The 26635-nt window shown below is 36.3% G+C and overlaps 1 protein-coding gene across 1 annotated transcript in view; it reads right to left on the reverse strand.

The window, feature by feature from the left end:
* LOC115225960 (leucine-rich repeat-containing protein 4C-like) overlaps positions 1-26096 on the reverse strand; it is a 42035-nt gene extending 15939 nt beyond the window's left edge. The window contains exons 1-6 of the mRNA XM_036514912.1: positions 26090-26096; positions 20154-20159; positions 10385-10595; positions 6407-6478; positions 3660-3731; positions 922-993 (exon numbers count right to left, since the gene is read on the reverse strand). Of these exons, the coding sequence (XP_036370805.1) occupies positions 922-993; positions 3660-3731; positions 6407-6478; positions 10385-10575 (407 nt within the window). The 5' untranslated portion in view covers positions 10576-10595; positions 20154-20159; positions 26090-26096. The remainder of the gene's footprint in view (positions 1-921; positions 994-3659; positions 3732-6406; positions 6479-10384; positions 10596-20153; positions 20160-26089) is intronic.
* Between the last annotated feature and the right edge of the window lie 539 nt (positions 26097-26635).

The raw sequence follows: 26635 nt of genomic DNA on the forward strand, positions 1-26635 counted from the left end.
ATAGAATGAAAAATTTTGGGCGAGAAGACATGGCTGAAAAATCAGGGATTATACGGAATCAGAAATCAACATATTCAAATGCACTCATACGCATTCTTATATTCATAGTATCAACGACGGAATGCGGTATGCACACTCACATCACACATATTCCCACTCACCCTTGGGGAATATGGTGAGAGAGATTATTTTTTTCATATCGCTTCATTGTCACAAGAATATTAGAAAACACACGCTTACAAGAAATATATCAGCAGTTTAATTGTATCAGGCCAAATATTCCACCTTACAAGTACATAAGTATTTCAGGTTTACGGAAAGAATGTATGTGACTATATTTTTTGAATATATATTTTCCGCTTCCACTTCAGTTGCTCTCTTACATAAATAAAGTGAAGTGAATGACAAAATTCGAATTTGAATGATAATATCGAAACACGAAGGAGAATATTGAAATAAGAAATGGAGGAGGATGCAAAATATAAAATAAAGGAATAATATAGTCACATTTCACACAGAACTACACTTATATATGAACATACACATATACTTCAGCTAAAAATATTTGATGCAAACATGTAAACTCACAAACGTTACTATTTCTAATACAAATTCATATCAAAATCATTGAAATTTGGGGAACAAAAATGAGTTATTAAGATGCGAATTGAAACAAAGCAACTATAATAAAGGAACATTATATTCTTCCTGTTATTTCACTTTCTCTCTCAAATTCTCTCTCTTTCTTTCACATTGTCTCGCTCTCTCATATTCTCTTTGTATATTCCTAAATCGTGTTCATTCTACAAATTTGAATTAATTTTGTTTAGTTCAGTCTGAAATATTATACATTTGTGAGCTTATATATCAGCATCAATTATTACTTTCGGAAAATAGTATCAAGAAACTGAACGAACTTACAATGTCTTTAAATTTGAAAGCCCCGTAAATGCACCTTCTGTGATGGTTGAAATGTTGTTCTCGTTCAGATTTCTATAGCAGTAAAGAAAGAGTAAAATAGATTATATGGAAAATATTTGTGATACAACATCAAACACTGTGACTTGAGAATGAAAGGAAGAAAAAGAAGAAAGATAACGAAGAAGAAAAGGAAGAAGAAGAAGGAAGAGGAGGAGGCGAAGAAGAATTAGAAGAAGAAAGGAGAAGAGGTAGAAGAAAAAGAAGAGCAAGAAGGAATAGGAGGAAAAAGGAGGAGGAGGCTGATAAAAGGGAAGAAGATGTAGGAGAAAAAGTAAAAGAAGAAGAAGGAGGGGGAGGAGGAGGAGGAAGAGAATAACAAGAAGAAGAAGATAAGAATAAGAAAGACGAGGAAGAGGAGGAGGAGAAGTAGAAAGAAGAAAGGAGAAGAAGAAGAAGGAGAAGAAGAGGAGAAGAAGAAGAAGAAGAAGAAAAAGAAGGAGGATAGGGAGGGGAGGGGAAGAAGAAGAATTGCAAGAAGAAGGAAGGGAAGAACAAGAAGAAGAAGACGTAGAAGAAGTTGAAGCAGGAAAATGAAGAAGAAGATGAAGAAGAAGGAGGAGGAGGAGGAGGAGGAGAAAGAGAATAACAAAAACAGAAGTTAAGAAGGAGAAGGAGGAGGAGGCGGAGATGTAGAAGAAGAAGAAGAAGAAGAAGAAGAAGGAAGAGGAGGATAAAGGAGGAGGAGTAGGAGTATGAAGGGGGAGAATAAGTAGGAGAAGATGAAAAAGAAGAAGAAGATGAAGGAGGAGGAGGAGGAGGAGGATGAGAATAACAAAAAGAAGAATATAAGAAGAAGAAAGAGGGGTAGGAGAAGAAGTAGATAAAGAAGTAGAAAGAAGAAGAATATAAGAAGAAAAAAAAGAAATAGAAGAATGAGAAGAAGAAAAGAAAAGGAAGGAGGAGGAGGAAAAGAAGAAGGAGAATTAGAAGAAGAAGCCGAAGAAGAAAAAAAGGAGCAGGAATGGAAGGGAGGAGGAGAATTTGAAGAAGAAAGAGGAGGAGGAGGGGCAGAGAGGATTGGGTAGAAAAAAAGAAGATGAAAATAAGAAGTAGAAGAAGGAAGAGGAAAAAGGAGGAGGAAGATGATGATAGGGAAAAAGTAGGTGTAGAAGAAAAAGAATAAGAATAAGAATAAGAAGAAGGAGGAGGAGGAGGAAGGGTAGATGAAGAAGTTGAAAGTAGAAGAAGAAGAAGAAGAAGAAGACGAAGAAGAAGAAGACGAAGAAGAAAAAGAAGAAAAAAGAAAAAGGAGCAGGAGAGGAGGGGGAGGAAGAGAATTACAAGAAGAAATAGGAGGAGGAGGGGCGGAGTGGAGGGGGAAGAGAATTTAAAGAAGAAAATGAAGAATAATAATAAGAAAAATATTAGAAGAGGAAGGAGGAGGAGGACCAGGAGGAGGAGGAGGACCAGGAGGAGGAGGAGGACCAGGAGGAGGAGGAGAAATAGAAGAAAAAGAAAAGAAGAGAAGAAGAAGAAGAAGAAGAAGATGAAGTAGAAGTGGAAGAAAGAAAAGAAGAAGAAGAAGAAGAAGGAGGAGGAGGCAGAAGACGAAATGACAAAAAGATGATGAAAAAGGCAGAGAAGGAGAAGTAGAATAAGAAAAAGAACAAAGAAGAAAAAGAAAAGAAGAAGAAGAAGAAGAAGAAGAAGAAGAAGAAGAAGAAGAAGAAGAAGACGAAGAAGAAGACACATTGAAAATCATGGTGTTTAAGATGAAACTGAAAATATTTTCGAAATATCAGGAAATAATTCAAGGATAGAAAGAAAAATTTTGGGCGGAAAGACATGGCTGAAAAATCAGGGAATATACGGAATCAGAAATCAACATATTCAATTGCACTCATACGCATTCTTATATTCATAGTATAAACGACGGAATGCGGTATGCACACTTACATCACACATATTCCCACTCACCCTTGTGGAAATATGGTGAGAGAGATTATTTATTTCATATCGCTTCAATGTCACAAGAATATTAGAAAACACACGCTTACAAGAAATATATCAGCAGTTTAATTGTATCAGGCGAAATATCCCAGCTTACAAGTACAGTAAGTATTTCAGGTTTACAGATAGAATGTATGTTACTATATTATTCGAATATATATTTTCCGCTTCCACTTCAGTTGCTCTATTACATAAATAACGTGAAGTGAATGACAAAATTCGAATTTGAATGATAATATCGAAACACGAAGGAGAATATTGAAATAAGAAATGGAGGAGGATGCAAAATATAAAATAAGGGAATAATATAGTCACATTTCACACAGAACTACACTTATATATGAACATACACATATACTTCAGCTAAAAATATTTGATGCAAACATGTAAACTCACAAACGTTACCATTTCTAATACAAATTCATATCAAAATCATTGAAATTTGGGGAATAAAAATGATTTATTTAGATGCGAAGTGAATCAAAGCAACTACAATAAAGGAACATTATATTTTTCCCATTATTTCACTTTCTCCCCAAATTCTCTCTCTTTCTTTCACATTGTCTCAATCTCTCATATTCTCTTTGTATCTTCCTAAATCGTGTTCATTCTACAAATTTGAATTGATTTTGTTTGGCGCAGTCTGAAATTTTATACATTTGTGAGCTTATATATCAGCATCAATTATTACTTTCGGAAAATAGTATCAAGAAACTGAACGAACTTACAATACGTTTAATTTTGAAAGCCCCGTGAATGTACCTTCTTTGATGGTTGCAATGTTGTTCCCTCGCAGATCTCTATAGCAGTAAAGAAAGAGTAAAATAGATTATATGGAAAATATTTGTGATACAACATCAAACACTGTGACTTGAGAATGAAAGGAAGAAAAAGAAGAAAGATAACGAAGAAGAAAAGGAAGAAGAAGAAGGAAGAGGAGGAGGCGAAGAAGAATTAGAAGAAGAAAGGAGAAGAGGTAGAAGAAAAAGAAGAGCAAGAAGGAATAGGAGGAAAAAGGAGGAGGAGGCTGATAAAAGGGAAGAAGATGAAGGAGAAAAAGTAAAAGAAGGAGAAGGAGGGGGAGGAGGAGGAAGAGAATAACAAGAAGAAGAAGATAAGAATAAGAAAGACGAGGAAGAGGAGGAGGAGAAGTAGATGAAGAAGTAGAAAGAAGAAAGGAGGAGAAAAAGAAGAAGGAGAAGAAGAAGAAGTAGATGAAGAAGAAGACGAAAAAGAAGGAGGATGAGGAGGGGAGGGGAAGAAGAAGAATTGCAAGAAGAAGGAAGGGAAGAACAAGAAGAAGAAGACGTAGAAGAAGTTGAAGCAGGAAAAAGAAGAAGATGAAGAAGAAGAAGGAGGAGGAGGAGGAGGAGAAGGAGAAAGAGAATAACAAAAACAGAAGTTAAGAAGGAGAAGGAGGAGGAGGAGAAGATGTAGAAGAAGAAGAAGAAGAAGAAGGAAGAGGAGGAGTAGGAGTAAGAAGGGGAGAATAAGTAGGAGAAGATGAAAAAGAAGAAGAAGATGAAGGAGGAGGAGGAGGAGGATGAGAATAACAAAAAGAAGAATATAAGAAGAAAGAGGGGTAGGAGGAGAAGTAGATGTAGAAGTAGAAAGAAGAAGAAGAATATAAGAAGAAAAAAAAGAAATAGAAGAATGAGAAGAAGAAAAGAAAAAGAAGGAGGAGGAGGAAAAGAAGAAGAAGAATTAGAAGAAGAAGCAGAAGAAGAAGAAAAGGAGCAGGAGTGGAAGGGAGGAGGAGAATTACAAGAAGAAAAAGGAGGAGGAGGGGCGGAGAGGATTGGGTAGAAAAAAGAAGATGAAAAAAAGAAGTAGAAGAAGGAAGAGGAAAAAGGAGGAGGAAGAGGATGATAGGGAAAAAGTAGGTGTAGAAGAAAAAGAATAAGAATAAGAATAAGAAGAAGGAGGAGGAGGAGGAAGGGTAGATGAAGAAGTTGAAAGTAGAAGAAGAAGAAGGGAAGAAGAAGAAGACGAAGAAGAAGAAGACGAGAAGAGAAGAAGAAGAAGAAGACGAAGAAGAAAAAGAAGAAAAAAGAAAATGGAGCAGGAGAGGAGGGGAGGAAGAGAATTACAAGAAGAAATAGTAGGAGGGGCGGAGTGGAGGGGGAAGAGAATTTAAAGAAGAAAATGAAGAATAATAAGAAGAAAAAAATTAGAAGAGGAAGGAGGAGGAGGACCAGGAGGAGGAGGAGCAGGATGAGGAGGAGGAGAAATAGAAGAAAAAGAAAAGAAGAGAAGAAGAAGAAGAAGAAGATGAAATAGAAGTGGAAGAAAGAAAGAAGAAAGAAGAAGAAGAAGAAGAAGAAGGAGGAGGAGGCAGAAGACGAAATGACAAAAAGATGATGAAAAAGGCAGAGAAGGAGAAGTAGAATAAGAAAAAGAACAAAAGAAGAAGGAGAAGAAGAAGAAGAAGAAGAAGAAGAAGAAGAAGAAGAAGAAGAAGAAGAAGAAGACGAAGAAGAAGACACATTGAAAATCATGGTGTTTAAGATGAAACTGAAAATATTTTCGAAATATCAGGAAATAATTCAAGGATAGAATGAAAAATTTTGGGCGAGAAGACATGGCAGAAAAATCAGGGAATATACGGAATCAGAAATCAACATATTCAATTGCACTCATACGCATTCTTATATTCATAGTATCAACGACGGAATGCGGTATGCACACTCACATCACACATATTCCCACTCACCCTTGGGGAAATATGGTGAGAGAGATTATTTATTTCATATCGCTTCATTGTCACAAGAATATTAGAAAACACACGCTTACAAGAAATATATCAGCAGTTTAATTGTATCAGGCCAAATATTCCAGCTTACAAGTACAGTAAGTATTTCAGGTTTACAGATAGAATGTATGTGACTATATTTTTTGAATATATATTTTCCGCTTCCACTTCAGTTGCTCTATTACATAAATAACGTGAAGTGAATGACAAAATTCGAAGTTATGTGATAATATCGAAACACGAAGGAGAATATTGAAATAAGAAATGGAGGAGGATGTAAAATATAAAATAAAGGAATAATATAGTCACATTTCACACAGAACTACACTTATATATGAACACACACATATACTTCAGCTAAAAATATTTGATGCAAACATGTAAACTCACAAACGTTACCATTTCTAATACAAATTCATATCAAAATCATTGAAATTTAGGGAACAAAAATGAGTTATTGAGATGCGAATTGAAACAAAGCAACTACAATAAAGGAACATTATATTTTTCCTATTATTTCATTTTCTCTCTCAAATTCTCTCTCTTTCTTTCACATTGTCTCGCTCTCTCATATTCTCTTTGTATATTCCTAAATCGTGTTCATTCTACAAATTTGAATTAATTTTGTTTAGTTCAGTCTGAAATTTTATACATTTGTGAGCTTATATATCAGCATCAATTATTACTTTCGGAAAATAGTATCAAGAAACTGAACGAACTTACAATGTCTTTAAATTCGAAAGCCCCGTGAATGCTCCTTCTTTGATGGTTGAAATGTTGTTCCCTCGCAGATCTCTATAGCAGTAAAGAAAGAGTAAAATAGATTATTTGGAAAGTATTTGTGATACGATATCAAACACTGTGACTTCAGAATGAAAGGAAGAAAAAGAAGAAAGATAACGAAGAAGAAAAAGAAGAAGAAAGATAACGAAGAAGAAGAAGAAGAAGAAGAAGCAGAAGGAGAAGAAGAAGAAGAAGAAGAAGAAGAAGAAGAAGAAGCAGAAGGAGAAGAAGAAGAAGCAGGAGGAGAAGAATATCTTAACGTGGCAGCCGTTTCATGTTTATTTCCTACTTGACTTGCACAACCTCGAGTATCCGCTTCGCCTCTCTATGTACCAACACACACATCCACACACATACACGCACATGTATGCACATATAAGCACATACACACATATACACTCAGAAATATACACACATATGTATATCTACCTCTGGGTGCGAGTATGTGTGTGAACCTCGTCCCCGTAGTGGTGTCCTTTTATCTGTCGATACAGTTTATTATCGAATCTAAAGGTGTTGTCTTCTAGTTCCCGGCGTGTGTCTTTGGAAATGCGTTTTGAAGCGTTCGTCCATCCGTCCGCTATGTTTTTCTACCCAGTGTTTGATTGCTCCCAGGCCCAAAGTGTGATGTATTTGTACAAAGATTAGTCAAATCTTTTAAGTATAGTACGTTCTGGGACAGTGGGTGGAATGTGTTTGATGAAATCCATATCGTCTCGGGTATAGCTGGGCATTAATGGGCACAACGGTTTGAGGAGTATATCCAAAAGATGGCTCAGTTGTTGTGTTGGGGCTCAAGGTCCAGCAACTGTTGGTCTCAATTTGATGTCAGTAGGTCTTAGTATTTTTATATGCTGATCCTTGCATTTTGGAGCATTCGCAGATCTTGGGTGATCCATAGAAATTACTCTCTTTCATTACAGAGCTGCATAAATAATCTTTCTCTTTATCTGTGAACGAACGTTGGTATTCATTTATCTTAATTTTGGGTGTATTTATTATTACTTTCTCCGCGTGTCTTGGTTCTTTCTTGTAGCAGGATTAGTCTGTTTCCAATATTTTATCTTTATAGTAGTCTTGGTCCGTGACTGCTATCACCCTTCCCCAATCGGTTTCGTTTAGGATGATTAAATTGTCAATTTGCAGTTTGTAAGGCTTTCTTTTCGTCTTCACGAAGGCTCTGTTTGCATTTTCGTATATTTTATTATATAAGATATAAAACAGATTTAAATCACCACGTAAAGTATGAATGAAAAACACACATGCATGTAAAATATGAGAAAAGAATGGATGTTCAAAATATTTGTGATTTGAATTAGATTTACAAAGCCTTCGTTGCAACATCAGTTTTCAGTGGAAGATATTTTTATCATCTCAGAAGTCAGCTTTATTTAGAAATATCTTGTTTCTGTCCAATGAGCATTCTATTTGTTATTACACTTTGCTGTCAAAAGTAATTTATCTTTGCAAAAGTAAACTCCTCTCCTTTGCATAATTAATGCATAAAAGTTCTTCACAAAAATAAATAAACCCCCAAAACTTCAAGACTGAAATAATAGACTAGGAAGGAAAACATAACAGAAATAGAAAGGGATTTATTAATAGAATTGGTGATGGTAGAGTGGGGAAACCCTGATATAATTTTGAGTTATGTGCTACAAAGGAGAACAACCTTACATGGTGATTTAACTGGTTAAGGGTGTTATTTAAAAAAGGGATGTGGCAACATACATTGCCTTAGGTTTTTTCGTCTTTTTTTAGCCCTTTGCTCCTTACTCTTGCTGTATTAAACCTCAGTTTGTTCCCATTATTAGCCATCTATGCTAAATCCTTCATCCCCTAAATAGCATCCCTGTTAATCATTCCTGTAAAGGTTAACCTGCAACAGCTCAAACGGAATATTAATGACTAACAGTATCGCCCGGCATTGCTCAGGTTTGTAAGGGAAATAACTATAAAGCATTTTTAGAGAGTTATAGCCAAAAAATAGCAAAAAAATGGAAAAAAAATGATGGTAAATTTTTTTGAGAGTTAAAAAAGGTGGAGTTGCGTCCCCTAGACGGTCTGTGGTTTGGGTTTCTGATTCTCGACCCCATGTCGAATTTATCGATTTTTTTCAGAACTGGGGGAACTTTTCAAAATTTTCGCTGCGTTAGTTTTGAATTATGACATTGGGCTATGTGTGTGTCAAGTTTCATCAGAATCGGTTGAAAGCCGTGGTCAGAGTGAGGGTACGAGAAAACAGACACACAGAAAACGCACAGACAAACTGCCGTTTATATAGAGAGAGATATCTGTCTCACAAATATTGGAGATCTTGCAGGGGTTAAAAAACTTGTCTGATCCTTTCTCCAAAATCGCTAAAATAAAAAGTGTGGAATTTTAACTCAGGTCACAGACAACTGGACAATATACTGCAAGGTGTCTTATTCGAGGTCCTCATAGTTGCATTTGTTCATTGAACAGTTATGGTTCTTTATTGATCTCTGAAATGAATGACCCAAGGTTGACCTTGGCGGGATTTGACGTCAGATTGCCGTGTGTCAGAACGCAATGTATTCTACTAGACGGTCAAATGATTTGTGCCAAACCTCGCTCAAGTTATGAACGATGAAAATATCTAACTTATTAAACAGAACTTCAACTTTACTATTCAACATCTTGAGTTATACGAGATTTAGGAATTCCATTATTGACACTTTTCTCTTTATTTTACATTAGGATTTCTCATTTTGTCAAAACGTTCCAAATGTTTTGAGAAATAGATCTGATCGAATGAATTGATCCACTTTAGTATTAGAATATTTGATTAAAACTGAAAGTTTAAGGTGATTAATGCAATGATGCAAGCCAATTAACTGGAAATAATCACCTGGAAGAGCAGTGTGTTGCAACAGAGTATTTGTTATGATTGCATGTATCAAATAATTTCTCTTTTTTATTCTATTCCATTTCTTGAGACGTTAAATTTTAATAATTTACTTAAAAATTGCGTAAGATTTCAGGTGAACGGGGATACATCAATCAGCCGAAACTTCAATTAAGCTTGCATAATTTTGTAATAAGGTTTATTGTGTTCATGATAGGGTAAATTTTACTGATGACATTCTATCAAAAATAAATTCCTCATAATTTGTTAAAACAACACTATTTTGATTTCTTCACTTAGGTATTTTAAGAATTTGGCAATTTAAGCGGATCTCGTCATTATCTGCTGTTTAATTCATCTGTTTCATTTTTAATTATAAAAATAATCATTTCTTCTATAGGAACAAACCTGAAATTTTGGGAAAGGGACAAGTCCTTTACATTGATCTCAGAGATAAATTGCTATTTATTTTACCGACTCCAAAAGAATGAAAAACAAAGTCAACCTCGACAGAATTTAAAATCGAAACGTAAAGACGAACGAAATACCGCTCAACATTTTGTCTGGCGTGCACAACGATTCTGATAGCTCGCTGCATATTCTATTATAAAATTAACACAAACAATAATTAACAATTATTCTGTGACACGATCAACTGATATTATATCATATTACTGTAATAATAAGCAACAATTCAACTAATTAATGATATAACTATGTGGAATACACGTTTTCTTAGCACTAAAGTTTTTACACTGTCCGTTCATTGAATATACCGTAAGATTTGATAAGTTCAGACAAATGACATCAAAGTCAGATACTAGTCATATCCAATCTCTGTGTATGCGATGTTATATATTATAAATTCAATATGGTAAGAAACAGTTTATTTGACTTCACAGCAGGTAACTTATCGATTTGTTTTACTCTAACATAAGATTGTGCTTAAAGCTGTGAGATAAACAGCATAAGCGATTAGCTGAGAACATAATCAATGAGAATTTAAAATATTGGATGTGGAAAATACGTAGAAAGTGTCAAATACTTACAAATATTCAACATTCGTCGGAATTGGTTGTGGAATTGATAGTAAATTGCGACGTGCACAATATATTCTCGTTGTAAGTGAATTGCAATTACATGTGTTGCATATATCTGAATCAGCTTGAGTCTCCAAAAACAATATCGTACACAGTATCAACACAAGAGACCGTCTATATGATACTACGTGGTGAAACATATTGCCAGGCGTAGATTTATCTGTAAAAGAAGAAAATAGGAAATGTCAGAGATTTCAATGTTATTAACTTCAAATTGCAGATTCTCTGAAGGAACTAAAATTCACCCCTGTTCCACATGACAAATATATTTTTGTTTTCATGATTGGATATTTAAAGCTAAAAAATTAAATTTCGATAAATTAGTGTGAAGAAATTTATAAAAATATTATAGCTTTAACGCGTAATAATATCAAAGAAAACACCAAACTCACACACACAAACACAAACGCACTCCTACACACATCTGTAACCATACTCGGAGGGGGGTCTAATATATATATATATACAAAACTAGCGAACCATGAGTTTCGTAGACCCTAAATACGCAGTGGTTGTAAACCCGGTTGGGTCGTTAAATCCGATGGGACCCCACAAGCAACTGTATTGTATCAAAGGATTTTTCCTGTACCCCAGTTTTAGAAGCGTTCATACAAAGTTTTTCCTTAAATAAACTATCATGATTTCATTTTACTTACTTTTTTTTTACTGAAAACAAGAATAAAGCATGAACGTAAATCTATATATATAAAACTCAACTTGTGTGTCTATCTGTGTATCTGTGTGTGTGTCTGTGTCTTTTACTTCCCGGCACATCTCCTCCTAGCCAACAAATCGTAGAACCACCAAACATGGGTCACTTAAAGTTTAGGCGAATGAAAATTGAACTGCGCTATTTCTGTTCCGAAATTCATCTCGCAAGTGCAGAAATCGATAATGTGTTTGTTTAGGCCTTCTCCCATGCATTGAATAGTGAACTTTACTCAGTCAGCTGTTTGACGTGAACTGTGTTCACCACGCGTGCAAGCATGCGTAAATTGCATGAAAAATAAAAAAGCAAGACGAATCGCCGTAAACATTGTAGAAATTCGGCAAAGAAATGAATTTTCGGGATGTAGCCTGGAGGGTTTTTCCCTATTAATCGTTTGGACTTTGTGAACTCATACCAATTGTTTTCATACCATTTTTAACGCTTTGAATTAAATGTGACCATTTTGCGTTGAGTCTGCAGTTTGAATCACTAACCAAATTTTAGCAGGCAGGATTTTTGATCATCACGATACATCGCCAGCGACTCCCTGAAACTCTCCTCTGATATCCTCGTTGAGAAATACTGATCTAAAAGAATAATTCAACAATGCAATTTTCTGTATGTTATATGTGTTTGTAAATCCTGGTGTTTTTGTTATGTATTTGTCTGAATAATTTTTTATCATGCCTAATGCACTTACTATGATAGGAATTGTTTCTGTTTTTAGATTCCTCGTTCGAGTTACCTCTATTTCCAGGTCTTTGTATTTTGAAAGTTTCTCCATTTCTTTATTGTTATTATTATTATTTGTGTCGGTTTTGGAGACTAGTTGTTCGGAGCTCTAAGTTTTCTTTAGAATTTGTTGTTACAATGTTGTTTTCAAAATTTTATTGACCACAGAACCCACCTCGCTGTAAGCGGGGCTAGCTGCGGTGGCCAGAATTCGCCCCTTAAAGGCGAATTTTGAGTTTTAAAAACTACAAATTTATATTTTATAAAGAAAAAGTTCAGTCTGGCTTCCCAAATCGAGGCAAGTAAAGGTTCTTACATCATCCGTTTTGACATTTTGTCACCTCCGCTTGTTAATATTTTTGAGAAACAAAGCAAAGACAGCAGCAGCAGAAGCAGTAGCAGCAACAACAACAACAGCATCACAACCATCAGCACCAACAAAAACATAACAGAAAAATGAAGAGAAGGCAAGGAATCAATCCACTTTGACCCTAAAAAAGAAGACACACCACCAGAAATAGACAGCTGATTCTTGGTGGTAGATGTCCTCTTGGACATATAGGTCAAAACGAGCATCTTACAGATGCGGAAACTTTACTAACAAACTATTCGGGTCAAGGCCTAAAATTGTGGTGAAAATGGACAGCCAAAATCTGGACACAATTCCAGATATCATAAATTCACACGGTGGCACCAACCTCCACGTGGCCTTTGAAAGCTGATGGTTTCGGTATCATCTGTGTGGGAACACAAATCATCTAAAATTCTTCTATTGCCCACAACAAATTAGAGAAAGGAGCCTCTCAATTTTGCCAACATCACAACACCACCACCACCACCGCCACCGCCACCACACAGCAACAATAACAACAATAGCAACAGCACCAACAGAGGCAGGTGACCATCGCGGCTACAAAATCAATAGTAACAGTAGCAGCAACACTAATCGCAGCAGCAAAAACAACAGCATCAACCCCGGTCCCCGCCACCAAAAAAGCAACAACGTTATGAATAGGACAACGCCAAAAAGCTCTACAAGATTTGCCCCTCCCCTGTTCGGAGCACTCAGACATACCTTGCGCGGATAGGGACGACGAAAGACCAAAATGGCAAGAGGTCGCCTGAACACACAAAAGAAAAAGAAACAGAACCCAAAACACACAGACAATTCAGACATAGACTTTCCCAAATGCATCAATAAATTAACATTGATATTTTTTCACCGTTGTTGCAATCATCTGAAATGCAACTGTCAAAGCGCGATATTCGAGCAATTTTGCTATTCAACATCAAAAAAGGATGTAAAGCAGCTGAAACTGCTCACGATGTCAACGAAACGTTTGGTGAGGAAATGACCAGTGAGTGGTCAGTTTGAAAATGGCTTAAACGATTTAGCAGTGGAAACCTGAAGATCTTGAGCGTAGTGGACGCCCGTCTGTCATCGTATGACGGTCAACTGAAGATTGTCATTGAGAAAGACCCACGTAAAACCACTCGAGAACTGGCAAAAGAACTTCAAGTCAGCCAGAAAATGCCTGAAACCATTTGCATGCGATCGGAAAATCAGAAAAGCTCGACATTTGAGTACCACACGATTTGAATGAAAATCAGAAAATGTGAACTTATGAAATGTGCTCGTCGCTTCTTCGATGAAACCAGACCGATCCAATTCTTGACCGTATTTGCGATGAAAAGTAGATTCTGTATAATAATAGAAAATGTTTTTCGCAGTGGATGGACCCAAATGAAGCACCGAAAAGCTTCCCTAAACCCGATCTCTTCAAAAAAGAGATTATGGTGATTGTTTAGTGATGTGCTTGTTGGACTCATCCACTATAACTTATTAAAACCCAGAAAATCCATTACTGCAGAAACATATTACCAAGAAATTGCCAATATGAACGAAAAATTGCTACTCCTCTGTCTCAGACTGGTCAACAGAAGAGGGCCAATCATTCTTCATGACAATACTCGACCACACGTTTCACTAATGACGCCCCAGAGGTTTAGGGAATCTGGCTACGAAGATATTCCCTACTCAGCTTATTCCCAAGACCTTTCTCCCAACGACTACCACTTTTTCAAGTATCTTTATAGTTTCCTCGAGAGAAGGAGTTGAAAAATCAAACCGATGCTGAAAGCGCGTTCAAAAAGTCCATCAACTCCAGAACTCCAGATTTTTATGTTAACGGAATAAACAAACTTTGTAACTCATTGGCAAAAATGTGTTTATATTAATGGTACAGACTTTGATGAATAAAATTTCCGCATTGGTGGAATACATTGTGATGAATTTCATGTTTCAAAACGTTGCTTACTTTTTACTCAGCCTGATATTTATTTCCATGTCAAACGGGAATGAGGGGTGCGGGGGTGGAATGGCAGTGTTGTCCCAGAGACGCCTGGATCTCAACACAAAGATTATCTTCCTGGACCCAGAAGGTAAGTTGGTGGTCCTGGACGTCGTGAACAGTAGTAACGGAGGTGTCCTAAGTCTGGTGGCTGTTTATGCCTCGACACGTTCCGGATAGCTGAACATCTTCAGACGTCTGGAGGTTTTCCTTGTAGTGTCTAGACGAGGCGTCTGTAACCTGTGGCACGCGTGTCATGTGTAGCACGCGGAACAATTCACAATGGCATGCACACCACTTGGCAAAAAATAAAAGTAAAATTTTATTTATAACTAACTCTGAGGAAGCGACATCATAATAATTAATTTACATATCTTTTTTACGATCCATCTATTCTAGCCTAAACTATCTGAAGTTAGTTGTATTTGGTAATATTACATTTCCTTAAACATATAGTACTACTGAACACAATTTTGATACGAAATTATGAATGTTAGCACAATTAATTTGTTTGTAAGCTGGAGCTGAAAGCATTTATATGTACTTTATTACTGAAGCCGGGAGCTAGAGGTGCGAACGCTTGTTGTTTCGAACTCGGCTGTATATTTAGCAGTGCAGATCATACTATGTTAAACTTGGTTGACCACTTTACAGCAGCCAGTCTAAATAAAGACACTCTTTAAAATCGGCTGCTACATTGCGGGTCGTCTATAAGTAGACGCTTTTAAAATTATTCTTTCATTTTGGGAAGAAAATGCGGTAACGGGTAGGGTTTTCAAAAGGAATTAAACATGAAAAGTCAAAAACTATAGTTATTTTCTTAGGTTTCAATTTCTCCTTCGGGAGTCAAGTTGTCTGATCTTTTGGGTATATATTTTTTTGTTTATTCATATCATTTAGTTTAATCTAATTATTTTATTATTACAAAAATTAATTCATTAAATTAATTTCATTCTTTTTTACTATTTATTTTATTCTAATTATTTTATTTAGTTATTTTTATTTGTAGAACCTAATTTAAGGGTTTATACACCTGTCATATCACTTATCAATATATAGTGCCCCAAATTGAATAACAAAGGACCAAAATTTGACGTTCGTTTCAAGATTTCTGGAGCACTGAGTATGGATTTGTACAACAAAATCGAGTTGTGTGTGCGTTCTGCTGTGAATTTGTCGTATGTCGTACATCAAGTGTACAAAGACACTATCAAACTAGACACCAGACTATGTCTAAAAACGCTGATGATAAAAGGCAAATCATAAAAAGGGCTATTTCTAGTTACAATAAAAGCACTTCTGTTTTTGTTCAAATGCTTGGAACCAACAATGAAGCCAAATAATGTAGTTAGACAATTGCTCAATGTAGAGCTGAGAAAGGTAAACCTTTAACAGTCGGAGAATTTATCAAAAAAGATTTTCTGAGAAGTGCAAAACTTTTGTTCAGTGATTAAGCAAACGCTGAATAAATACTGTCTCGAATTCAAGAAATACCAACTTCTGCATGATCAGTTGAGAGACGTGTAACTGATATAGCTGAAAACATAATTATAACACAGAAAGTTAGATTACAAAATGCTGCTGCATTCAGTGACCCCTATCGATGAAAGTACTCAAGTGAATGACATGGCGCACCTAGCAATTGTTGCAAGATACTGGGACAATGATCGTATTTACGAAGAATCATGTTGTTTGATTATTCCTCTTACCAATACATCTACAGGACAGGACATTCTGACTGCATTTCTAAATTATTTCGAAAATCAAGCCATTAATACAAATAAAATATTTTGTATTACTACTGGTGGTGCACGTGCAGTGGGTGGAAAGGAAAAAAAGATTTATTAAGCGTCTTGAAAATCACATTTCACGCAGTGTAATGTGTTTTAATTGCATTGTACATCAGGAAAATTTAGTTGCAAAACTTTCGTCACAAAGCTTGAGTTCTGTCGTGGAAACTGTTGTTAAAATAGTTAACTTCATGGTTTCTTGCTCTTCACTGACTCACAGACAATTTAAGTCTCTTCTGCAGGAACTGGACAGCGAATATGCAGACTTCCCACTTCACAGTAAAGTCCTGCAGCGTAGACTCGGTTAAAATTTCTCTCTCCCATTTATTATATATACGTGCATTCGAGAGTAGCACGGAACAGCTAGCCTTTTGCCGCTATTTGGATCCCGTTCTGTCCACTACTCTGATTAGTTGGTATTGGCGCAATTTGTCGCGCCAAACTGCCGCGTATAACCAGTCGGAGTCAGCCTGTTCTCTACCCCGTTTTGGCCTATTTCTCCTTATAAACGCTCCCCCTTTTCTCCTTTCGTCTTTTGGTTCCAGACCTTTTAAGGACTAGCCTCTGACCACAAAGACACAGCCAGTTCCAGAGACTTACCAACTTTGTCCAACAGCATTCCAACAACCTCCATCTTCGTCGCTATCACCATGTCCTTAACGTCTTCAACATCATCTCTCTATGTACACAGCTCTGCAAGCGATGCACCCAGGTTCCAACACTTCACTGTTCATGAATTACTTCATCATGGGTCAACAACAAATATACAACCAGTATGAATTCCTGTACAAGTTCCCCAGGCAGCAGCATCACAGCCACGACATCACGTTCAACATATACCTCTAATTGTCTCCTACATCTATGAACCCATACGCATACATTCTGTTCTCATGACGGCATGTCTATCGTTCAGTATACATGATGCACACACAGACACATCTGTTAACATATCAATAAATCTTCTTTTAATCATTCTACGCGGTTGTCTCCTTTATCCATCTGGCAAATAGATGGTACTATCAATTTTCTCTTTATTGTAAGGGCTGTGTGATGTGGTACTAAAGAGCCATTCTTGTCAACTCGCATCGCACGGTCCTTACAGTCCGTTGGCTTTGTCGGGGTAATGTTTTGAACAGATTTGTATCATGCTTAGAAGAATATTTCTTGAAAGGAAACAGTTGCCAGAATTGAACAACGAAGACGGTTTATTTAAACTGATGCTTCTAACTGACAGTCACTTGAATGATTAAAATTTGCATTTACAAGAGAGAGGTCAAACAGTACTTGATGTTTTTGAATATTGGAAAGGATTTTGTTAAAATCAGATTTTTTTTGCGTGATAAACTTAGCAATACATAAAAATACTTTCCAAATGTAAAAGCTTATTCAAATCGATTTAATATTTAATAAAAACGAACTTCAAAAATATATTGCAACGTTGAAAGAAGAATTTTCCAAGTGAGATAAATATTTCGAAACAGATGTTCCTATATTTTCATTTCTCATCAAACCCGACTTTGAGGGATTTGAAAACGAACTCACTTAATCTCTCACATTTTGGCTAAAAAACAAATATACAGGATAGTTTTGAAGTGGAAATGATTGAATTAACCACTTCAGAATTATGGGGAAAAAATTTATGGAATTACTAAAATCTCTTGAAAGAAGCAGCTTAGAGAAGTCAGTTGCCATCTTCAATTGCTGGGAGACGTTGCCTGAAAGATTCAATTCTTTGAAGAAAATCGCCTCAGCTCTGCTTTCAGTCCAACATATACAGGATTACCCAAAAACAACAGAACCCATAAAATTTCGGTTTCCGTCTACCAAATCCACTCAAAAAGATTTGGTCATTCCGAGACTATAGTAGAAAACAATTTCCCAAAATGCCATGCAGTGGAAACTGAAAAAGGATCTACGTGCTTGCGAAGTAAGTTTCTTACCACACAGCCACGCCTATGCATGTGTGTTTATGTATAAGTCTATATATAGGATGAAAAGGACAAACAAATATTTAAATAATAGTTCTGACGTGCGTGTAACAACGTTATGGTTGCTTGGAACCAAATGCTCACCGACAAATGACCGTCAGGAACAAAGTTATTCTTTTACGTTGCATAGTTATAGAAAGATAGAGAGAGAGGGAAAAATAAATCATATATACATGTGTGTGTGTAGATACAAATGTTAAATCTTAAAAGAAAAGTAACAAAAATTTAAAGTCATTTGAGTGCGACGTTGCTGGAGTGCCACCTCAAAAGACTTAAAGCCGAAGAGCCGAAGAAATTTACCTCTGGGCTTATTTTTTGTAAGCCTGGTACATATTTTATTGATCGCTTTTGCCGAACAGCTATGTTACGGCGGGCGTAAAAGATCTGATGTCAAACTATGAACGGGTAACAAACAGAGTCACACAGACACACACACACAGGCAAACACACACACACACAACACTCACACATACACACACACAAACACACTCACACACACACACACACACACACAAATACGACACACACACTCACACAAACATATGTATATATTTATAAAACGGACTTCCTTTGTGTCCGTCTACAATACCCAGTCGCAAGTCTTTGCTCAGCCCGTGGCTATAGTAGAAGACACTTTCCCAGGTTCCCATGCAGCGAAATTAAACCTGGATCTATGTGCTTGCGGAGCAAGTTTCTTACCACACAGCCACCCCTATGCATGTGTGTTTATGTATAAGTCTATATATAGTGAGAAAAGGACAAACAAATGTTTAAATAATAGTTCTTACGTGCGTGTAACAACGTTATGGTTGCTTGGAACCAAATGCTCACCGACAAACGACCGCCAGGAACAACGTTATTCTATTACGTTGCATAGTTATAGAAAGATAGAGAGAGAGGGAAAAATAAATCATATATACATGTGTGTGTGTAGATACAAATGTTAAATCTTAAAAGAAAAGTAACAAACATTGTTTGTCTCTTTGCGTTCTGAGTTCTGAATCCAATTAGTCGACTGTCCACCTCCCCCACAAAACACAACCACTGGCATTCTACCTAAGCCAGAAACCACTTTATAGGAGGCAATCTAGGATTTCAGGACAAAGAATTGCTACGCGCGGGGTCATATGTAATCATGTATGGTTATAAAGATGCATGAGGATATATATACATAAACAAACACGCACAACTATATGTGTGTGTATGAGTGTGTGTGCATGTGAGTGTGTGTATGTACGTACGTTTGTATATATATATATATATATATATATATATATATATATATATATATATTTAATGAATGTATATGTGAGCGTGTATCTACATGTATGTGAATACATGCACAAGGGTACGAGGCGAAACATTCAAACACACACATATATATATAAATATATATAGGTATATAAATACATATATATATATTCATACGCGTTTAGATATATACACACGCATATATAAATGTGTATTCTTTTTCTTTAATTCTGTTACTTGTTGAAGTCATTTGCTACGCCCATGATGGAGCACCATATCAAAAGCCTTTAAGCCTAATAAATTGACATCAGGGCTTATTCTTTGTAAGCCAAGTACTTATTTTATTGGCCTCTTTTGCCGAACCGCAATGTTAAGGAGGGGGCGTGAAAACCTGCTGTCAAGATATGAAAGGGTAACAAACATAGTCGCGAAGACAGACACACACATACACAAACAAACAAACTCACACACACTTATGCATCACATATATATATATATATATATATATATATACATATATATATATATATATATATATATATATTTATATATATATATATAATATATATATATATATAAATATATATATATATATATATATATATATATATATATATATATATATATATATTAACGAACTTCTTTCGGTTTTTTCGTGTACCAAATCCACTCGTACGGTTTTGGTCAGCCCGAAGCTATAATAGAAGACACTTTCCCAAATTGCCATGCAGTGAAACTGAACCTGAAACTATCTGCTTGTGAAGCATCTATCTTACCACATAGCCACGCCTATGCATGTGTGTTTATATATAAGTCTTTATACAGGATGAACAAGACGAACAAATGTTTAAATAATAATTCTGACGTGCATGTAACAATGTTATGGTTGCTTGGAACCAAATGCTCACCGACAAATGATTGTCAGGAACAACATTATTCTATTAAGTTGAATAGTTATAGAATGATAGAGAGAGAGGGAAAAATAAATCATATATACATGTGTGTGTAGATACAAATGCTAAATCTTAAAAGAAAAGTAACAAAAATTTATTTACCTTTATAAAGCCGACTCCAAATATTACTTCAGTTTCAAATTTTTTTACAGAAATTAAAAGTCTTATCCACTTATCTGAATATTCTATTGCCTCATATAAATTTTTTGTCTCACCTTCCAGCTTCTATCCGAAATGCATACTGAATGAAATATCCTGTTGTAATAATTCTCTATATTTTTTAAACGAGAGTGGCAGTATTTTCCCTTGATGTATGTGATTGGCTGAAATACTTTAATATCCGGAAAATAAATCCATATTCCAGCTAGTCACCATTCCTACACGTCAAGTGTTGAAATGGTCGCTGTGTAACATAAGATGAAGTGTTCTGCGCACAATACACCACTCGTCCCAGGATCTGAAATCATGACCTTAATCACGATTTCATGTGTCCTCGACTTCAATTATATTACCAAAATGGTATTTTTCATATGTCCTGGCAACACCCAGAGAATATTCTTATCTACTTGACGCTTTTCTAAAACAAACGCCATTGTTTTTATCGATTATTGGGATTGCGATATCTGCTCAAAGACACGACCTCATCTCTCTAGTTACTAAAATGCAAACCCAACCAATTTTCCTCGTTTCCCAGAATATATTTCAGTTGGTTGTAAAGTATTCTAGTTGTTCACTGGCGGAAAGACTATGACCGCAGGCGTTTCGGTCATGATCATCCCGTTGATTTATTTACATCGTAATGTGTGTTCTATTCTTTCCGTGGTTAAGACGGTAGGGTGGTAGACAATGGAATATCATTGTCTCAAATGCTTACGATAGGGCTGATAGCGCAAATGTTCAAGTAATGGACATTCATTAGTCCTGAAACCTATATTTGCAATAATTATTGTAATGCATCACATGATGTGGATTTTAATTTCCATAGATCTCTCCGAAATATTAGTCCGACCTTACTATCAAGATGACGCATCAATTTATTAAATGACATCTAGGCCTGAATTATTCTGCTACTAGCAGAAGAATGAAAGCGATATATTCTACGTGGTTTACTCTCCATGTGTGTAACTTTCATGTTCATGGGTTATCTCAAGTGCAGCATTCTCTGTATGGTTTAGGGGCGTCCAGTTCACCCTGTGTAACTTGCCGGAGGTCTCACACAGCAGATGCAGGTATTAGAGGGTAAAGACGGTACTGAATCCCTAAGCTGTTCACGTGTGAATCCGCATATCAATTTATTATTATTCCATATACAAACAACAGTTTATATTGTGTGAGTACGTTTGTGTATATATATATATATATATATACACAATTAAGATTTTGCTTACAAACTTTGTCTCCCCTTTCAGCTTCCTTTCAGCAACCATAACCATGTCTCAATATTACTATTTCCTGCAACTATCTTTGCCAATCTACCAGGGAAAAACATTCTCTTGTCAATTAGATAATCTCTCTTCTTTTTTCTGGTTTTAATTTCATTTGGCTTTTTCCTTTCCTGTCTCCTACTGTAACTCTTGCAACTCATAAATTATATTCACTATTATATACATCAACTCTAGCTAACTCTATGGTACCTTCTGCTGATATTAAACCTCACCCACCTTCGTTATTCTAAGTAAATCTTGCTCTTCGTAATCGAGGCTGAAGTCCTCCATTCATATCGAATTCCTTCCTAGTTATTTTGTCAAGATTTGCAAATTGAGATCTTTTCCAATCAACAAAAACTGCTGAATACCGAAGTAACCATACTTCCCAAAGTTTTTACAACCTTTACTAGATTTAGAACACTAAGCTTTCCCTTTATTAGCTTCTTTTCCCTTCCGATGTACTCCTTATCTATTTCCATTGTTAGTACACTCTCAGATTCTAATACTCAGAAGCACTTATGTTTCTCTGCCTTCAGTGATTTTACTCTCTTGCTATCTGACATTCACTGCTGACTATCTGTCCCCTTTTTATGACTTATGTGGCGCACATATCTATGCCAAATTCCTATATGTTTGCTGAAGAATCTTACAATTCTTGTTCCTATAGATATACACACTTATGTGTGAATATATATAGGAATATGCCACTGCATATATGTGTGCATATGTTAGTGCGTGTATGTATATGTAGGTCTCTCTCTCTATGCATGTCTGTGTATACATTCGTCCCCTTAACCCCTAAGTCAAACACATCCTCACTATAAAAACTAATCTCTATATACTCTCATATGTTTCTCATTCGCCAAATAATAGACTCTTCCAAGGCCTTCCAAATCTGATTCACTTTCTATTCAAAGATGCAACTGTTAACTTCCATTATCCTTTGCCAGGGACTTTCCTGGAAACTTTACTAACTCTTCGATCACGAAAATACCCAACACATTTATCTGAGAATTCCATGGTTTCCCAAAAGACTGGTAACGAATAATATCCTCGATAAAGGATATTATGCATTTCTGCATTTTCTTCTTCTTTCTCCAATAACGGAATGATTTGCTCAGATGGAATTCTTTACTCAATAACATGCTTAGCTATTCTAGAAACAGCTATAAAAGACTTTGCCAATTTCTATAACCACTCTGCACAGTTCTTTTATTTGTTTCAGCCATTTCACTGCGGCCATGCTGGAGCCCTGCCTTTTTAATCGAACTTATTATTTGTAAGACTTGTACTTATTCTATGCGTCTCCTTTACTGAACCACTAAATTACGGGGACGTAAATTCACCAACATCGGTTGTCAAGCGATGTTGGTGGACAAACACAGACACACAAACTCACACACACACACACACACCCACGCACATGATGGTCTTCTTTCAGTTTCAGTCTTCCAGATCCACTAACAAGGCTTAGGTCGGCCCGAGGCTATAGTAGAACGCATTTTCCCAGTGTGCCACGCAGTGGGACTGAACCCCGAACCATGTGATTGGTAAGCACGCTACTTACTAAACAGCCACTCCTGCACCTATACTTATATTATAAATTATAAAATGAATGTTCTTGATTAACGCTAAATATTTTTCTTGATCATTATCTGTTATAATTTATGTCCCTCCGCTCAATGATCAACCACTTCATATCACCTTTGATACACAATTTCTGCACCACATTTTTCTGTTCAAGCCGGTGTTTTAGTGGTAAACCAAACTGAGCAGTCACACTACATACGACCTTTTACATGATTTTCTTTTGTATGAACGCTAAGGTATAATATATACTTTTATGTGGCTTTGGGGAGTGGCATGAAACGGATTTCTTCTATTTGTATGTGCTTCAATTACTTGTGTAACGAACAATTGCTTCAACGAACATGGCTCGGAAAGGATTATGTGTATATATAAAGATGCCACTGGTTTGAGAAGTTTTGAGTCGAATTAATTCTGTACTTAATTTTTTAAGCCTGGTACTTATGTTATTGGCGTATTTTGGTGAACCGCTAAGTTACCAGAACGTAAATACACCAACACAGGTCGTCAAGCGGTGGGACAAACACGGACACAAGGACACATACAGACTGATACATACAGATAGACATATATTGGCATAGGAGTGGCCGTAGAGTAAGAAGCACATGGTTCCGGGTTCAGTCCCACTGCGTGACACCTTGCATGAGTGTCTTCTACTATAGCCTAGGGCCGACCAAAACCATGTGAGTGGATTTCATAGATGGAAACTCAAATAGGCCCGTCATATGTATGTGTCTATATTTGTCCCTACACCATCCCCTGACAACCGATGTTGGTGTGCTTACGTCCCTTTAACCTAGCGGTTCTGGAAAAGAGACCGATAGAATAAGTACAAAGCTTTAAATGATTAAGTCCTAGGGTCGATTTGTTCGACTAAAGGCGGAGCTCCAACATGGCCGCAGTCAAATGACTGAAAGAAGTAAAAGAATAGTCACGATGGGCTTCTTTCAGTTTCCATCTACAAAGTCCACTTATGAAGAGTCCAATGGCCACAGGAGAAGACATGTGCTTAGTGTGCCACGCAGTGGAACTGAACCCGAAACCAGATTTGGAAGCAAGCGTCTTACCAGACAGCCGCGCCTAAACATGCCCCCCTACACAGATTGAATCCAAGGAAACACGCAAAAAGATGAGACACTCTCCAAGCCGTTCACTTTATAATTTGCTAAAACTATTTACATGGTGTCCGTTAGTGAGTAATGCTGTGTTTTGTTTTATTTCTCCTACACATTGATTTCAAATTTTGGCACAACACCAGCAATTTCGGGAGAGGGAGTAAGTTGATTACATCGACCCCAGTACTTAACTGATATTGATTTCATCGACCCCGAAAGGATAAAAGGCAAAGACAACCTCGGCGGAATATTTCTACTTAATATTTAATATCATTACGTTCATGCATTTTTGAAATTGGGTGTTAAAACAGAAATTCTTCTATTTGGAGATGGTCGTATGTTGCCAATGAAACACGCGCAATATATATTTGATCTTCACTTCATTATTATTATTGTTGTTGTTGTTATTGGTACGCCGGGCTAAACGCTTAGAAGTATTTCGTTTCCCCGAAGGCGGCGAGCTGGCAGAAATGTTAGCACGTCGGGCGAAATGCTTTGCAGTATTTCGTCTGAGGTTACGTTCTGAGTTCAAATTCCGCCGAGGTCGACATTGCCTTTCATCCTTTCGGGGACGATTAAATAAGTACCAGTTACGCACTGGTGTCGATATAATCGACTTATTCCGTTTGTCTGTCCATGTTTGTCCTCTCTGTGTTTAGCCCTTTGTGGGCAGTAAAGAAATAGGTATTTCGTCTCTCACTACGTTCTGAGTTCAAATTCCGTCGAGGTCGACTTCGCCTTTATTCTTTTCGGGGACGATAAATTAAGTACCAGTTACACACTGGGACCGATGTAATGGACTTGTCCTTAGGCTTCCAGTAGAAAGGATTATTATTATCATTATTATTATTATTATTATTATTATTATTATTATTATTATTATTATTATTATTATATTATTATTATTATTATTATTATTATTATTATTATTATTATTATTATTATTATTATTATTATTATTATTATTATTATTCAGTAGTTTTATTTTTATAGCGTGCTTTCACTTCACTACCGAGCGCAGCTCTGTGTGCCTTGGGTATGTGCTGTGATTTGTTGTGATGCTCTGATGGTTATTGTATGGAAAGTGTTCTGCGTAGGATGTGTGCAGTGCCTAGTAGTGCAATTTTCTGTATGTTATATGTGTTTGTAAGTCCTGGTGTTTTTGTTATGTATTTGTCTGAATATTTTTTTATCATGCCTAATGCACCTACTATGATAGGAATTGTTTCTGTTTTCAGGTTCCACATTCTAGTTACCTCTATTTCCAGGTCTTTGTATTTTGAGAGTTTTTCCATTTCTTTTAGAGACACGTTGTCATCTGCCGGTATTGATACATCAATTAGAAAGCATTTTTTTTCTTCATGATCTCTGACAACTATATCTGGTCTGTTGGCCTTAATTTCTCTATCTGTGTGTATCGGCATATCCCTGAGTATGGTTGCTTTCTCGTTTTCTGTGACCTTTTCTGGTGTGTGCTTATACCATCTTTTTATTATTATTATTATTATTATTATTATTATTATTATTATTATTATTATTATTATTATTATTATTATTATTATTATTATTATTCTATGTTTGACTTTTGCTTTATATTTGTACAAGTTGGCTCCAAGTATCACCCAGAGACCTCAAGAGACAACAGGGTTGGAAGTTCATGTTGTTGTTATGCCTAGTGTGCCATATATTTGGGGGGTGGGGATGTACTAATGAATGTCTAAAAAAAAAGTTTTTTTTTTTTTTTTTTAAACCGAAAATTATGTTTGTTTTAAACCTTGAGATTACATAGAGAGTATTTTGCGTAGGATATGAGCAGTTCCCATGAGCACTATCTTTTGAACTTCTGCCATTTTTGGGTTTCCTGGTATCTGAGTTAGGTAGCTATCAGCCCCTTTTGCTATCATTCCCAGGGCACCTATGACAACAGGTATTGTTTTAGTCTTCAGCTTCCACATTTTGCTGATTTCTATTTCAAGATCTTTATATTTGCTCAGTTTTGGTAGGTCTTGACAGATACGTTTATATCGATTGGGACAGTCATATCAATGAGGAGGCATGTTCTTTGTTTGAAGTTTTTCAATATGATGTCTGGCCTATTTGCATCTATCTTCCTGTCAGTTTGAATGGTGAAGTTCCAGAAGAGTGAGATGTGGTCATTTTCAAGCACTGGGGGTGGTTTGTGTTCCCACCAGTTTTTTTCATGGGGCAAATCCAGGTTTTTACAGATTACCCAGTGAATATATTGTGCAGCTCTATCGTGCCTGTTGAGATACTCTGTAGGCGCTAGAAGACTGCAC

The sequence above is a fragment of the Octopus sinensis genome, linkage group LG29 (genome assembly GCF_006345805.1).
Source record: "Octopus sinensis linkage group LG29, ASM634580v1, whole genome shotgun sequence".
In the NCBI taxonomy this organism is placed as follows: domain Eukaryota; kingdom Metazoa; phylum Mollusca; class Cephalopoda; order Octopoda; family Octopodidae; genus Octopus; species Octopus sinensis.